The 17,209-nt window shown below is 40.1% G+C and overlaps 1 protein-coding gene across 2 annotated transcripts in view; it reads right to left on the reverse strand.

Annotated features, from left to right (window-relative positions):
* The window catches only part of Cdc123 (cell division cycle 123), a 52,788-nt gene that overhangs the window by 6,386 nt on the left and 29,193 nt on the right, over window positions 1-17,209 (reverse strand). For both annotated transcript variants that reach the window (XM_027405180.2, XM_027405179.2), the window contains 4 exons: window positions 12,371-12,419; window positions 9,003-9,078; window positions 6,378-6,500; window positions 5,332-5,360 (listed from right to left, as the gene is read on the reverse strand). In XM_027405180.2, coding sequence (XP_027260981.1) covers window positions 5,332-5,360; window positions 6,378-6,500; window positions 9,003-9,078; window positions 12,371-12,419 — 277 coding nt within the window. The remainder of the gene's footprint in view (window positions 1-5,331; window positions 5,361-6,377; window positions 6,501-9,002; window positions 9,079-12,370; window positions 12,420-17,209) is intronic.

Genomic DNA, 17,209 nt, shown 5'->3' on the forward strand with positions numbered 1-17,209 from the left:
TCATGGAAATTCATTAAAAGAGTCAGAATAATGTTTCTTGTATCAACCAAATGTCTCTGAACTAGATACTGCATATTGCTATGGAATATAAAGACCAATCAATAACAGAATCTGTTCCTTCAACAAGCTCAGTCTAGATCACAACTGAAATTCAACACTATCCACAATAGGGAACACACTCTCATTGGCCAGAGCGACCTCAGGGTGTGATGAGATTCCAACAAAGCACAGGAGAACTTGACTGGTGAGGATGCTAGAAATGCTTCCCAGAGTAACTTGGATTTTGCTATGCTGTTTTGAGACAGGTCCTGCTGCAATGCCCAGTGCTCAAGTGATTCTTCTGCCTCAGTTATCCAAGTAATATAACAACAACTGGCACCACTGTACCCAGTCTTTGTAACTCAGAATTTGGAGGACAATAGTGGCAGTGGGGGTGAGAGTGCAGTGTGGATGGGGAAGCATATCAATGCAGAGAAAAATAAAGAATAATAAAACCATATTCAGAGAAGCCATAGACAGCAGATTGGTTTGGTTAGTGTGTAAAATTCATGAGGATTTCTACAATACACTGTGCAGGGGTGTCTTTAAAAGCCTCCTATTTGAAACAGAATGAAATTGAGGTTACTAGATTCCCTTTAAATTTACAGACATCAACTGTGAAAAAGTGAGGATGTATTCCCAGTAGCCAGAAAGGAAAGGAGTCTGAAAAACAGAGATAAGAGTATGGCTGAGCAGCAGGAGCTCTGGGAGCTTAGAAACCCTCCCAAGGATCCAAGAGTATGGGCTTTAACACCATACAACAGCCAGGGTCTGGCCCTAAGGAGGGGCTTAGGACTAGGGAACAACTTCAGAGGGCTGCAACCTCAATGAATAAAAAGAATGTGCCAAAAAAGAAAGAAAAATAAATGTCTACCGATTGACTGGGAACTAAAGGCACCGTCTTTCTCCAGAGTTTGGGAAACATGACAGGAGCAAATGAAAATTTTGACCTTTAAGGTCTTTGGGATTCTCACAAGTAAAAGCTCATTAAACATTAATTCAAAATAAAACAAACAAAATGAATGATGAGATTAAAGGAGACAAAATGGGTGAAAATCTGCAAATATAACAGAGAAAAATCCCAGGATCTTAGGGAGAGAAAAACATCATCAGCCCAAGAGATAATAAGAATACAAATACTGGTGTTGGGACAACTGGATTAAGTCTACAAAAAGACAAAAAAAAAGATCCATATTGCATAGCAAACAGATAAATGGAGATCAAAGACTTAAACACAAAGCAAGAAATCAAACTAGAGGAGCTCAGAATGGTGATTCACATTTGTAATTCACAGCAAGCAGGAAACAGGCAGGATTGCTTTGAGTTCAAGGCCAGGCTTGAACTCAAACAATACAATACATCACAATCAACAGCTGAATAATAACAATACAACACATCACAACTGAAAAGAGAGACAAAAAATGATTTTTTTTTAAGACTCTAAGAAACCGATGGATCTCTTGTGAGTTTCAGGCCAAACTGATCACAGTGAGTTGTGAGTTCTAGGCCAGCTAGAACTACATCGCAAAACCCTGACTCACAAAAAAGAAAAAAGAATGTACATAATGACTCTAAATTCTACTGTTATATTATCATCCCATGGGAGCTTCTGAGAACATTTTCCAGTGCCCTATCCCAAACTTACTGAATGGATGGATCACCAATGAGACAAGTACAGAACAGTTAAGACTCTGCAGCACTGAATCAACTTGCCCAACCCACAATAAACACAGACGCCTCAAAGTGTTCCAGGCACAAACACAATTCAGCTATAGTTTATGAACCAAACCAGTTACATACATGAGTGAGCTTCCTACAAGAATAGCCACACAATAACAGATTCAAGGAAGTGTCTAACAAACTCTGATATACATGCCATTGAGTAAATGCAAATGAGTTTTACAATATGGTCTAAATCTCTGAACAGAAACTGTCAGGATGTTTAGACTGGCGTGCTTCTCACTTTTAAAAATGTAACTAGCTGCAGATCCGCAAGATCTCAGCTACCATTACTCATGTACTCGTCCAACTTCCCGTTAAGAAATTCCTCAACTCTTTTATAGGCTAAACAGCTGCATCTACCTGTCAGTCCGACTAAGTTAGTGATGAGATCAGGACACTTGCCAGGAACAGAAGGAGACAGCTTGCTAGATTCCAACATTTCCACCTGCCATCATATGAAATGACTGGTTTAGTATCTGTACAATGTAGGCATATAACACATACCTCACAGCATTATACAGACAGGTATGGAATTAAATGATACTAAAAGCCTTCTGGGAAAAGTTCGTGTTCTAGACAGTAGGCTGGGTTCATCCTGCTCTAATTGCCTTGATGCTGCCTGCAGCAGACCATTCCTCGCAAACATTACATCCTGCCACTTCCATGTCAAGATAATAAATTCCTCCACTGTCCAAAGTTATCTTGTTTGAAGCTGCCAGGCAGAAGAAGCACAGCAGCTAGCACAGTACAGATTCACAAATACTGGCCATGTGAGTGATCTGCCAATGTCTGTAGTAAGAAGCAGAGCTGAACGATAGCCTGCAGGATCAGAGTTCTATCCATGGCCTCCCACTCTTCTGAGGTTTATTCCCACACAGCTGAAACTTTGCAAAGCATCATTCCTATCTACTCCATTTCATCTATCTTTTTTATACATGAATGATGTGCACACATGTGTGATATGTGCTCACATATGTGTGCATATGTACACACAGAAACCAGAGGCTTATACCAAAGTACGTCCTGGATTTCTCTCTACTTCACTTATTGAGGTAGGGTCTCTCACTGGACCCAGAGCTTGCTGATTTGGCTACTCTAGCTAGCCAGCCTATCTCAGGGACTCCTGTCTCTGCCTCTGGAATGCTGGGTTTACAGGTGCTACACCATGACCACCCAACTTTTATGTGGGTTCTGGGAATCCAAACTCTGATCATCATGCTTGCACTGTAAATGCTTTATCCACTGGGTCACCTTGCCAGCCCCTAACTCATCTCATTTTATAACCCTCCTTTCTAATGCTTAGTATCTACCATCACTCTAGAAGACAGAGAGGTAAAGTATGGTAAACCTTTTTACTTAATAGGGGGAAATAGCTAACACTACTAGGGAACATGATTCTATGGGCCATGCTCCCTTAGTCAAAAAGAATTCAAAGTTGTGACAGGCATCACAGTTACATAGTGGAGCGGGAATGAGATACCTGCTGGTGAACTGAACAGGTCAGACGTGAGAAAATATATCTACTATCTTCTAACAGCTCAGTCATCAAGCAGGAATCACGGGACAATATTTAGCCTGAGGCTTCTTTGAGAAGATCACATGGCTTAGACAGTGAAATCTCTGCTGTAGGAAGCTTGTATTAAGTCAGGCTTTCGTTTTCTTTTTCATCTCACCAGTTTGCATCACTTTTAAGATGTTAATTGAAAGTGTTAGAAGTTTCTCAAAAGAAGACGTACAGATGGCCAACAGACACGAAAAATGCTCAAAGCCACAAAGGTGTGTAAATTAAAGCCACAATGAGATACTGCCTCATGTCAGCCAGAACAGCTGCTATCAGAAAGAACAAAGATAACAAGTGCTGGCAAGGATCTGGGGAACAGTGAGTCCTCATGTACTGCTGGGAGAATCGTAAGCTATAAGGAGGAGCTTAGAAGGAAGTTCCTTAAAAAGTTAAAATTAGGCCTGCACAAGCCCATAAAGGTACTAGCTGGCAATGCTGATGATCCGGGTTTGAGTCCTGGAACCCACATGGTGGAAATAGAGAAGCACGAGCGCCTGCATCCATACTCTCACACATTATCAATGTAAAAAAATTAAAACGAAGTCACCATATGACCCAGCAATTCTAGATCTTAGCATACATCAAGGAGGAGAAGTGAGTACCGGAAGAAACCATTGTCCTCCCATCTTTATTTGCAATACTATTCCCAATAGTATTGTGGAAGTGTGGAAGTGTGGAAGTGGATAAAGAAAATGTGATCCAAATACACCATGGAATAGTGTTGAGCAATTAAAAAAAAAAAAAAAAAAAAAAAAATGCTACCCAGTTATTTGAGGCAACATGAATGAGCTGGAAAGCCTTATGTAAGTGAAATAAGCCAGGCAAGGGCAAATACCACATGATCTCATTCATATTTGAAACCAAATTAAGGATCTCACAGGTGGAGAGTGAGATGGGAAGAAGTTGATCAAAACACAAAGTTAATAAAGAAGAATAAGAAGTTCTAATGTGCTATATTACATAGCAGGGTGACTATCAAGATGTCCAACCTTTTCACACTGGGATAGGATATTGTCACCTCAAATGTACTGGGTCCCATTCATAGCTATTCTGGGACACATGTGGCTACAGGCTGCAGGTTGAAAATGCCTTCTAGATAATGATGATGTACTGTGTGGCGCAACAGAATTTTGAATATTCTTACCATAAAGAAATGACAATATTAGTAGAAAGATATTTAACCAGAACTAAACATTACACAGTGCAGACATGTATTGAATGTTAAATTCATTTAATTTTTATGTTTTTATGTATTAGATAAGAAATACATTTAAGTTAAAAATGTCAACCTGGAGCTAGGGAGATAACTCAGTGGGTAAAGTGCTTACCCCACAGCCATGGGGGACCCAAGTTTGGTTCCCCAGAAAATACAGAGCAATGTCAAGCATGGCTGGTACACATTTATAAGGCAGCACTGGGGGGGGGGGGAAGACCCCTGAGGCTCATTGCCCAGATGGCCTCATTTAATCGATGAGATCCAGACCAGTGACAGCTGCTGCCTCAGTGGAGACAGGCAGCATTTCTGAGGATGCTACTTGAGGGTGCCTTTGTCTATATGCGCAACTGTATGGCTATGCACTGCATGCGCGGCCTTCCCACATGAATATGAATACAAACACACATGCTCACTTAAAAAAATTTAAAGGATAAAAAGAAAAAATAAAGAATAAATGTAAACAAATTCACATCTTTAGTCTAAAGCAAGTCATGCAAAGAACCTTCTAGTTGACTTAAAAAAAAAATTAAATACCAAATGACAAATTCCTGGCCACTTAAGTGTGTACAATGAATTGAAGAAGGACATAAGGTAGCCACTATTGCAAAAACAAGAATGCTGAGTTTATTCATGTTGGATATGCTACTGTAAGGAATAGCCTTGAATTGTGAATTCCACAGGCCTCAGCTTGAGAACACATTCCTTGAGCAGCAAGGAGACCATCACAACCTTTAAGGCTGTACACTATGCTCGTCAATCCTTATTTAAAGCAAGTTAACTACAGTCTACTTACCCTACTGTCTCTGTATATATCGAACACAACTGCAAAGAAGAAAAAACTCAGTTACTAATAAACTAATACTTTTATAATCTTTATTTCTTTTTGAAAACTTAAGTATACTTTATTACTAAACACAGTAGAAGATCATTAGTCTTGAACACTTAATACTTCTAAGTCTCCAAACTCAGTCAGGAATGGTGACCCACACTCCTTAGCACTGGGGAAACTGAGGCAGGAAGATTGCTACAAGGTCAGGGTCAACCTGAACTGCCACTGGCATCCAGCCTAATGAACTACAGTGTGAGACTCTGTCCCAAAACAACAATTAACTGACTCACTGATGAAATAAAATTACAGACAGAAAAGCACCCTGTGCTGTGTTCTTTGTGTAACTGCCTCCTCCTTCTCTACCCTCTAACTGTAATGATTCCTCACACTTAAAAATGCAAACCGAATGCCAGTATCATCTGAACCAGTTGCTCACATGGGCAGAGGAAGCTGTCACCAAGAGAAATACTAATAAAAGGAGCATCCATCACTTATCTGAGGCGTGAAATGAGTAAAATTTGTCATAAGAAAGCACAAAATGTAATTATGACACAGCACAATTCATCTTCTTTTTTAATTAAATCTGCTATGGAACCCCGTTGTGGCAAGGAGAAAAGGCATAAATCATAGGTATAATTCTAGGCTATTCAAAAACTCACTTGCATACCGCAAACTTTCAGTTCCTCAAAACAACCCCCAGCTGTTTGCTGTGCAGCCACTGCTATCTTTGATTACATAGACAGAAGCTAAAAAAGAGAAGCACTCTGCTCCACAGATAGATACTGTGAAACATACAGCATCTACAAGCATGGAGAGAGAACTGCCTTGGTGTCCAATAACATCATCTAATTAAATGAGGGGAAATGTACACAGAAATCATCAGGGATAACAACTGGTAGCATAGTAACATGCTAAAAGCACAGACCTTTGAACTGAGTGTTAAAGATGGACCAAAGTGAGTGAGGCTCAGTAACCAGTCTCACATCACTGCACCGACAGAGGATACTCACAGTCTTCATCTAAGAACTTATACTGGATGTGTTCCTTGAAAAAGTCTTGAATGCATCTGCAAATTTCTTCTTTTTGTTTAGAAATATGATCATAGTATTGCGTGTAGTCCCGCTGAGAAATACCTGACAAGAAAACATTCATGGCTATTATTATATAATATTCCTAAAATGCCAACATGTAATTCAAAGTTGTAATCAAAGCCATTAAAGCCAGCCAAAACACCAAGCAGGTGAGCACTGCAGCACAAATGACTCAACTACAAAGATCATGTGGATAAGTAAATCTTAAGCTCCATATTGCCATCCATTCTTAATTTTATTTAGCAAAATGGAAAGAATTCAGTCACAAAAAGGCTTGTTGAGTAAAATGTGCAAGTGGCAATTCTAAACCTGTACATATGTGCTTTTATTTTTCTAAGACAGTCTCTTCAAATCAATAGACTCTTCCAGTGTGAGTGGGGAGTAAAAGAGCCTTCTCACACACCTGCCATGTTCACACTGTATTTATAAAAGCAGTCTATTTTCCCTGTTTTGGGGAAGCTGATCTGTCTTCAGAACCTGATCTTTCAAGTCAGAGAAAAATCAAACATTCCTTTTTTTAAAAAAGTGACTTCCAAATATACTGAAGGTGCTGTTGCATGAAGCCCTCAATGTATTGTAGTCCTAGAGAAAAGGTTTCTGCTGTAAAGAAAGGCTTCCGATTCCTTAGTCTTAGTCTTTCTCTTAAGCATACTTAAACTAAGGATTATCTGACAGTCAAATGTCCACATTTATTTTAGTTATGGAAATGAATGCCAATGTCACCTTCAATGAACAGTGGTGAGCTGATATTCAATTACATGTCCCTTCATTAACAAATTTATTTTATAGAAAACATGTACTGTCTGATGGGAACAAATGCAGAGACACAGTCAAACATTAGGCAGAGCTTTCAGAATCCTGTGGATGAGGGGGAGGAAGCATTATAGGAACAAAGGGGTCAAGGGGTCACAAGAAAACCCTCAGAATCAACTAACCGGGGCTCACAGAGACTGAACCAACAACCAGAAAGCCTGCATGAGATTGACTTAAGCCCGCTGCAGATATGTTACAGTTTTGTAGCTTGGTCTTCTTGGGGGACTCCTAACAGTGGGAGAAGGGGCTGTCTCTGAGTCTTCTGCCATCTTTTGGGACCCTACTACTCATACTTGGTTGCCTTGTCTAGTCTTAATACAAGGGGAGATGCCCAGTCTTACTGCAACTTGATATGCCATGTTTGGCTGACATCTGTAGGAGGCCTGCCCTTTTCTGAAGAGGAGGAGTGGATTGGGATGGGAGTAGGGAAGGGGTGGGGGGAGCAATAGGGGGGCTGGGAGAAGAAGAGGGAGGGGAACTGCAGTTGGAATGTAATCATCATCATCATCATCATTAAAAAATGCGTTGGAAAATTTTTAAAAGACCAAGTTATCATCAGCATTTAGCCTGAATGAGTGATAGTTTACAAAATATTAACTTCAGAGGTAAGAAAACAAGCAATGTACTTGTTTGTTGAATATATTTTCTTTTGCTCATGTAATAAATAGTGCATTAATAACAGAAATAAAGATTGTAGGGGGCTGGAGAGATGTCTCACAGTTAAGAGTACATACTGCTCTTAAGGGGACTTAAGCTTGGTTCCCAGCATCCATGTTAAGATATCTTAGGACTCCCTGCAGCTTCAACTCCAGGCAGATTCAGCACTTCTGGCCTCCACGGGCATCTGCACTATGTGTACATACCCCCACACAGAAACACACATACACATAAATAAATCTTAAAAGGAAAAAAAAGATTGTTAAAACTTGGCTTTTATGATATTTACAACAAGCACTGAATCAGGTGTTTTTCAGTGCTATGATCCAACCACAAAGCACTTTATTGATAGTAATACAAAACTTTCTGCCAGCAAGTAGGTAACATTACAGATACTGTGTGTTGAGCTATTCCCTCCATCTCTAGACGCCAGACAAGACTTAACAGTGCCACCTTTCTGTGCAGAAATCAAACATAGGCTCAGGACCCTTGGTAACATGGAGCTTGAGACTCAATACCAAATAGAGGCAGAAGCAGGAAGCAGAACTGACCATTCCCCTGTCCTAATCACTGAAATTATGTCCTTTGAAAGCTTGCCTTCTTTTCTTTGGTTATTTTATTTTTTAATAAAACATGGTAATTGTACATATTTATGATATGATAAAAATAATAAAATTAATATATTAACACAATGAAATACAATTCAACCATTAAATTACAAAAATTTTAAGATTTACAACATAGTTATCTTCCTGTTTTAAAAACAAAAACATTTACCATTTGTTTAATTTATGTTCATGCACATGTGAACACACACCTGTAAGCAAACAAGTTCATGTGGTGCTCAAAGAACAACCTATGGAAATTAGTGCTCTCCTTCCAACATGTAAGCTCCAGGGACTGAAGTCAGGTCATCAGACTTGGTGACCTTTATGCACTGAGCTACCTCACTAACTACCTTCTTTTGAAGATGACTTTGGGGCTAGAACTATAACAGAGCACTTGCCTAGCATATACCAGGATCTGGAAACACATACAGATTAAAGATTACCTTTAAGGATAAAAAGAACTCACCAATAAGCTTGTTTTCCTTGACAAAACATCGGAATTCAGCCCCAGGAATTAATTCACACCATTTTCGGAGGACAAGCTGTAGACAAATGAATAAATAGAACTATACAAGAAAACCCTTTCATGTCAAGACCTTATTATAATAATTGCCCTAAAAGTGGTTTTGAGAAAAAGAGGCCACTTAAAACAGGAGATGTGACAGGAGATGCAGGCAGCAGAGCTGCGACCTATTATTCTAATAGGAAAAATTGTTCTGAAATACTTTAGGACAAAATGCATCCTTGTCAACACTGGGGTTTAGGTTTGGCTCAGAGGCTGAGCACTCGCTAAGAAGCTTAAAGCCCTCAGAGTGTCCCAGGCAAAACTTGCTCATTCTGAAAGCTCAGACACAATACTAGACACCACAGATAATGAAGTCAAAGCTCACCACCACTGTGTCACAAACTAGCCTGTGGCTTATATATTGTGACCCTCTTGAAGAACACCAAAAATAAAATAATTTCAGCACTGAGGCCCTGTGCTCAATCATCATCAGCACAGTGTTGTAAAAATCTTTAAGATGGTGTATGAACTACTCATGAAGAGTCTCAGTCCCTCTCCTCTTCCTCTCTCCTTTATTAAGAAAAGGAAGGACCAAAATGTTATCCCTGAGGACATAACTAAGTAGTGGTTCCTCAATTTTTATGGTATTTAAACTTTCTGATAATCATTTCCTCTTCTTAAAGAAAAGTAAGTTTCTTTTTTGAAAATGTCTTAAGACTTCAAGTCCATTATGTATTTTTGCGAGTGTTGGGTCAAGCCTTGCAAATGTGGTATTTTAAAAACATGACAAGGAGCAAGAGAGATAGTTCAGCAGTTAAGAGCAATTGCTGCTCTTGCAGAGAACCTGGGTTCAATTCCCAGCACCCACATGATAGTCCACAAACTCCTGTAACGCCAGTTCTAGGGAATCCAATGCTCTCTTCTGACTTCTATGGGCACCAAACACACACATAATACATAAACATATATGTTGGTAAAACACTCATGTATAAAATGAAATGAACAAATTAAATTAAAAAAATTAAAAAAAGCAAAGAAACCCTGTGAGCCTCAAACTAAAATATTGTACATTCTTGTGTAGTAAAAGTTGATAATGGGGTAGGGTGCCTGTATAATATGGCTATGGAAATTTTATTTAGCAACAAATAAGCAACTACAGCATATTAACAGCAACGAGTAACACACAGTGGTTGATCTGTAGAGGACAAAAGGGTAAAGCCTTTCTCTTTGCCCAATCTTTCTGTTGTCCTTAGAAGTAGCCAGAGCTTTCTGGTTCTTATTTGTCTTTCTAGAAGTAGTCCAGGAATATATAAGTATATAGCATATGGAAACATTTTTAAAAATACAGACAGAAGCATATGCTACATGGATTTTGCTTGCAACATTTTTCACTTTAATTACTTGAGGAATATCACTTCCCTAGCTTTAACTCTTGTGTCTTACCATGATGATGCTGTATCAAAACAAAGAAATACAACAGCAAAGGACTGGTAGGCAAATCTGAGCTTTAAATGATGACATTTCCACCAGGATTATACATTAATGAAAGACTAAAGAAACAGTCTTTGCAGTGCTTGTGCAGCTAGCACCGAGTGCTTACACATAACAGGTGTTTCACAGGAACTTGTTCAGCAAACCAGTAGGTGTAAATATGTAATATGCATATATAAATGATGCCATAAAGATTGGATAATGATATGGGAAAACATACTCTGCAAATCAGTGGGGAAAAAAGATCCCAGTAACAAACACCTTAAGACCTACTGCTTAATGGCCTAATAATAAGTTAAATGTTCTATAATAATCAGAGAAAATCTATCAGTATAGTTATTTAACACAAAGAATATTCAATACAGTGAGTATCAGTGAACAATATTTTTTCTTTATGATGCTAGGGACAAACCCAGGGCCCAAAACATGGCACATGAACTAGGCTGCATCACCAGTCTACAGACAAAAACAGGTACATACATGTCTAGAAGCAAATAATAAAGACAAAAAATTTAATCATGGCACTAATTATAAAACATTAAAAAACCAAATATGAAAATGTTTTGCAATTAGCAAACAAAAATGGCCACACTTGCTTCAAATTTTTCAGAAATACCCTATCTTAGTAATGCAAATTCACAAAGATCAAATGTAATTACAAATGATAGCCTACTACGTAGCATTTAAAGCACAAGAACACTCCAAATTTAACTAATTGGTTACAAAATTAGCTGTATTTAAGAACAGTGCCTATTTGAGAGGTATTTATTTATATGTACATTTTCAAAAAATGGAGTAAAAGCTAGAGCTTGCAATGATTATAATTATAAAGTTGTGTCATTACTCTCCATTCTCTACATGTTCTTTATGAGTGGATGATATAAAGAGGTAAAGTGAGGATGATAATTTTTCCTGTTAGTGTAGTTTGGATGTGGAATGCCCCCCATAGGCTCCTACTTTCAGTGTTTGGTCTCCAGCTTGTGCTATTTTGATGACTATGGAGGAGCTGGTAGGTGGTGGCCCTGGCTGGCAGACACAGGTAACAGTAAGATGCAGGCTCTGAACCAGATTTGGTTGGGTGAAAAGTACAAAGGCATTTATTTTATTCAAGAATATGAATATTCTCTGTGTATAGTACATATATTTGAATACACAGGCTATAAATAGTACATACTCATTTTTCTTTCTGTGGTGGTTTGAATAAGAATGGCCCTCACATGCTCATAGATTTGAATGCTTGGTCACTAGGTAGTGGCACTACTAGAAGGTGTGGCCTTGTTGGAGAAAGTGCTTCACTAGGGGTGAGCTCTGAAGTTTCAAATGCTCAAGGTAAGCCCCATGTCTCTCTCTTCCTTCTGCCTACCAATCTGGATGTACAACTCTCATCTAACTCTCCAGCAACTGTCTGCCTGAATGCCACCATGTTTCCCAACATGATGATAATAGACTAAACCTCTGACACTGTAAGGAAGCCCTAATTAAGTGTTTTCTTCTCATGGTGTCTCTTTACAGCAATAGAACACTGACTAAGACACTTTCTCCTGGTCCCCTCTCTGTTTGAGATAGGGTCTCACTATGTGGCCTTGACTGGCCTGAAAATTACTTTGTAGACAAGGCTGGCCTTGAACTCAGTGATCTGCCTGCCTCCGCTGGGATTAAAGGTATGTATCACCATGCCCCACCTAAATAATACATAGTCTTCTATATGTATGACAAGTTTCTTAAATTTAAAAATTTAGTGTTTCTATGTTCAAACGATTTATTCATTTATAAAGAAGCAGCACTATTCCATGATCTTGATTGGGATTCTTAGGGTTATAAAGAAAAAAGATGCTTACCTCGTATTCTATAGAAGGATCTGGAGAATCATCAGTACAATGGATGAATCTTTGAAGAGAAAAAAATGCAACTAAGTATTTTTTTTATATGTGAGTTTTGTGCACAGACATGCTCATAATTAATGTGAGAGTCAGATTTCATAGAAAGCATCTAGAAACAAGGAAATTCAGCCAATAGTTATTAAGCATTACTTGGTGTTGTGCACTGTGTCATCTCATTTAATCCTCAAAACAGAATGAAGAGCTCATACATTCATAATCTCCATTTTTTTTGTGGGCAAAGAAACTAAAATTTAAGTGTCCAAGCTTCAAAAATAAGCTAGGACTATATGCAACTCAGGCTGCCCAGCTTCAGTGAAGGTAGGATGCTACTACCCACTCTCAGTGTTGGTTCAACTGATGAGTCACCAGGCTGCATTGTTCTATGCCACTGAGAACCACACAAAGTGGCCACACTCTTTTTTCAATGGAGGTAGGATGGCATGACATTATCCACCTTACTGCTCACTCTGTGGGTGAGTCAGCATGCTGACTACTGCTCCATGACCATTAGCTTGGCCACTGAAAGCCACACAAAGTGGCTGTCATTTCAAAAATATGTTTGATAGAACAATTCAGCCCTCCACTACACACTCCCCTCTAAGCACTGTTTCATGAACAATGATACATACCAGAATAAAACATCCATCTATGCCAAGCACTGGGCTAGGCATCAGAAGCACAAAAGCACCTAGGACTCTGATGTCCTGTAAGAGGTGTATCAGAGAAAGCTATTAGATGTACAGACAACGTCAGAACACTGGGGTGAATAAAATAAAATACTGTAACATCATAAATGTAGAACTAACTGGCTGGCTGTCATGTGAGGGGAGAGGAGGAAGTAGAAAAGGAGTTCATGTGTAAGACAAAGGGAAATGTGTCAAGGCAGGAAGAGGAAAGATAGGGCAAGGAGCTACATGAGATTAGTATCAGTGGGGTGCAAAACACAAGGGGAAGTGCCAGCGATAAGGATGGATGAAAATTTGGACAAGGAGTTCTGGTTAGATTTTTTTCACTTTGACACAAACTAGAGTCACCTGAGAAGAGGGAACCATATTGAGGAACTACCTCCATCAGAATGGCCTGTGGACATGTCTGTGGGGCATTTGTTTTTTGCTGATGGTTGATATGGGAGGGCCCAGTCCACTGTGGGCAGTGCTAGTCCAGGCCAGGTGGTCCTGAGTTGTATACAGAAATTAGGCTGAGCAAGCCATGGGGAGCAAGTCAGTAAGCAGCATCCCAATATGGTCTCTGCTTTAGTTTCTGCCTTAGCTTCCCTTGATAATAGCTGTTAAGTAGTAAGATGAACTAAATCCTTTGCTCCTCAAGTTGCTTTGGGTCTGTGTTTTATCACAACATAAGACAAGCAAGCTAAGACAAGGAGGAAGCCCAGACAATGATGCCCTAGGGGTGGTAGTAGGGGACTATAAAGGAGATCATTACATTTTAATGCATTAAAACTGTCAGGATGGCACAATGTTTTGAGATAGTGTGGGAGAAAGACTGGCAATGGGAGGCAGACAGTGAAAGGGCTTATTACAATAGTCTCAGGAAGTGATGAAAGGCTAAGTGAGGCAATGGGAAGGGTAAGGGAGAAGAAAAAAAAAAGCACCATACAAAGCCTTTGGGAAGATCAAGTCACTCTAACTTAGTGAGGGCTTAAAAATGAAGGAACAGGGCTGTCGAGATGGCTCAGTTGTTAAGAATGTATTGTTCTTGCAGAGGATCCAAGTTCAATTCCCAGCATCCACATGAGGCAGCTTACAATTGCTTGTAATTCCAGCTCCAGGGGATAGCCCTAACCTCAGATACATGAACATATACAGACATACACACATGTACACCCAAATAAATAGTAATGATATTTTTTTAAAAAAAGGAAGGAACAGACGGGTGGAGGTGGCACATTCCTTCAATCCCAGGACTCAGGAGGCAGAGGCAGGTGGATTTCTGTGAATTCAAGAGCAGCCTGGTCTACAGAGCGAGTCCCAGGATGCCAAGGATCACCCCATCCGGGTATGGGAGTCCCTGAAGAATAGATGAGTTAGGATTCAGCAGTGACACAGGACAGGCTCCAAAGTTACACAGAGAAACCTTGTCTCGAAAAACCAAAAAGGACCGACAGAGTGACCAGGATAAGTCTGGGATCAATTAGGGGTTGAAGCTGATGCCATTTGCCAGAACAGGGGAAAAGCAGGTGGTGCAGGGTAAGGAAAAGAGAAGAGTATTTAAGTAAGTAGAACTGAGACAGGGAAACCACAGAGAAGTTGAGTAAGGCCACTAAAGTGAGGAGACCCAGAGAGAGAGAGGCCAGGGGAGAAAAGGTGGCCTAAGAGCTCACCCAAGGAAGGAAAAGTGACATCTAGACAAATGGCAGAATCCTGGGGGACAGCAACATTTAATGAGCAAGTGGAAGAAAAACACCTCAGGGAAGATTAAAGTAGGAAACATGAAGCGGCACACTGAAAGACAATGGTTTCAAAAACAAAAATAGTGGCCACAGCAATTTTTAAGAGTATGCCCAAAGACAGGGAATAGGGAAGCGGACAGGCAAGCAAAGGCAGGAAGGCAGGACCATTCACTGAACCCAGAGCTTGCCAGTTCAGCTAGACTGGATGGCCAGTAAACCTATGGATACTCCTCTCTCCCCAAGGCTATGATTACAGCTATTTATCTGGATTCTGAGGGTCCTAATGAATTCAGGTCTTCATGCTCCCATGGCAAGCAATTTATTGAATAAGCCCTCTCAACAGCTCCTTGTTTTTATTTTTTATTATTTAAATTAGAAAAAAAAATCTTATTTTACATATTAACCCCAGTTCCCTCTCCCTCCCATCCTTCCACGCCCCACACCGACCCCATCCCATCCCTCTGCTGCTCCATAGAAAGGATGAGGCCTTCCATGGGGGGGGGATCTATCACATCATTTGGAGGAGGGCCTAGGCCCTCTCCTGTGTGTCTAGGTTGAGAGAGTATCCCTCCATGGGGAATGGGCTCCCAAAGTCCATTTGTGCAATAGGGATAAATACTATTCCACTACCAGAGGCCCCATAGACTGCCCAGGCCTCCTAACTGACACCCACGTTCAGGGGGCCTGGTTCTGTCCCATGCTGGTTTCTGAGCTGTCAGTCTGGGGTCCATGAGCTCCCCCTTGTTCAGGTCAGCTGGTTCTGTGGGTTTCCCCAGCCTGGTCTTGACCCTTTTCTCATCACTCCTCCCTCTCTGCAACTGGATTCCAGGAATTTGCCTCAGTGCCTAGCTGTGGGTCTCTGCTTCTGCTTCCATGAACCATCAGAGATAGTTTGACAAAAGAGAAGCGGGCTGGAGAGGTGGCTCAGAGGTTAAGAGTACTGGCTGCTCTTCCAAAGGTCCTGAGTTTAATCCCCAGCAACCACATGGTGGCTCACAACCATCTGCAATGAGATATGGTGCCCTTTTCTGGCCTGCAGGCATATATGATATGTGCAGACAGAATACTGTATACATAAAAAATAAATAAATCTTTAAAAATAAAAATAGGAGCAAAAAAAGATAGTTGTGAAATGGCTTGTACATACACATAACTTGTAACATATATATACATATACATATATATGTATATATCTTATAGTCAAGAGATATTTGTGAAAAAATAGTCATAAACAAAACAAAAAGTATTTTTCTTTCTTTGTGGCTATTATGGTTTGAATGTGAGATGTCCCTTTTAAGTTCATGTGCTGATCACTGGTCTCTAGATGGAAATGTGGAAACTCTAGCAGGTAGTGTCTAGCTGACCAATGTGGAGATGGGTATTTCAAGTCAGACTCGGCACAATCCCTTCCCCGTCTCTGCTTCCTAGGCACCATGAGGTTTGCACCCCTCTACCATGATGTTCTGCCTTACCACAGGCACATAGCCGTGAGGCCATAACTCCTAGCAGTAAAGCCCACACACTGTGAGCTGAACTAGACCTTTTCCTCTTGCCTTCTCACAACGGTAACAATTCAGCTAATACACACGTGCTGGTGATCAAGTGCTCTATCAATGAAAGCACAGAAATTTTCTGGCACAAGAAAAATAAAATAAAATAAATAAATAAAATCATATGCCGGGCGTTGGTGGCACACGCTTTAGTCCCAGCACTCAGGAGACAGAGGCAGAGGCAGGTGGATCTCTTTGAGTTCAAAGCCAGCCTGGTCTACAGAGCAAGTTCCAGGACAGCCTCCAAAGCCACAGAGAAACCTTGTCTAAAAAAAAAAAAAAAAAACACAGACAAAAAAAATGTCTTGAGGCTGGCAAGATAGGTGTTAGGATTCATGTTTAGCAAGAAGAAAGCCTTGGATTCATTTTAAAGGAGGGCAGCATCAAGTCATTCAAACACAAACCCAAATGTGAAAGCGTTTTACTTCATTGAATGTGTGATCATGTTAGTACCTCCGCAATCACTTATGTTTTACATTGCAAATAGTAATAATTTTAATTTACTTGATTGGCTGAAATCCAGAGAAAGCAGACTTCTATTACCACTAATAACTGGGAACCAAATGATATACCCTAAAGGTACACAGTTTTTACAGTAGTGAATGTTTACATGTGCCAAGCGCCACTGGAAGCCTTTCACAGCTGCCATTTCATTCAGTCCTTGCAGTAAGTGCTGCCATTATCATCTCCACTTATCTGAGCTACCAAGACTCAGAAGGGTAGGGTAACAAGTGGGAAAGAAGCATTTAATCACAAGCTGCACCCTATCTCTCATGGGTGGAGGTGCTAGACGTATTGTTACTAAATCTCTTAGATCAAGTTTGGTGGGTAGGCAGAGTG

Source organism: Cricetulus griseus, chromosome 3 (genome assembly GCF_003668045.3).
Source record: "Cricetulus griseus strain 17A/GY chromosome 3, alternate assembly CriGri-PICRH-1.0, whole genome shotgun sequence".
NCBI classification, from domain to species: domain Eukaryota; kingdom Metazoa; phylum Chordata; class Mammalia; order Rodentia; family Cricetidae; genus Cricetulus; species Cricetulus griseus.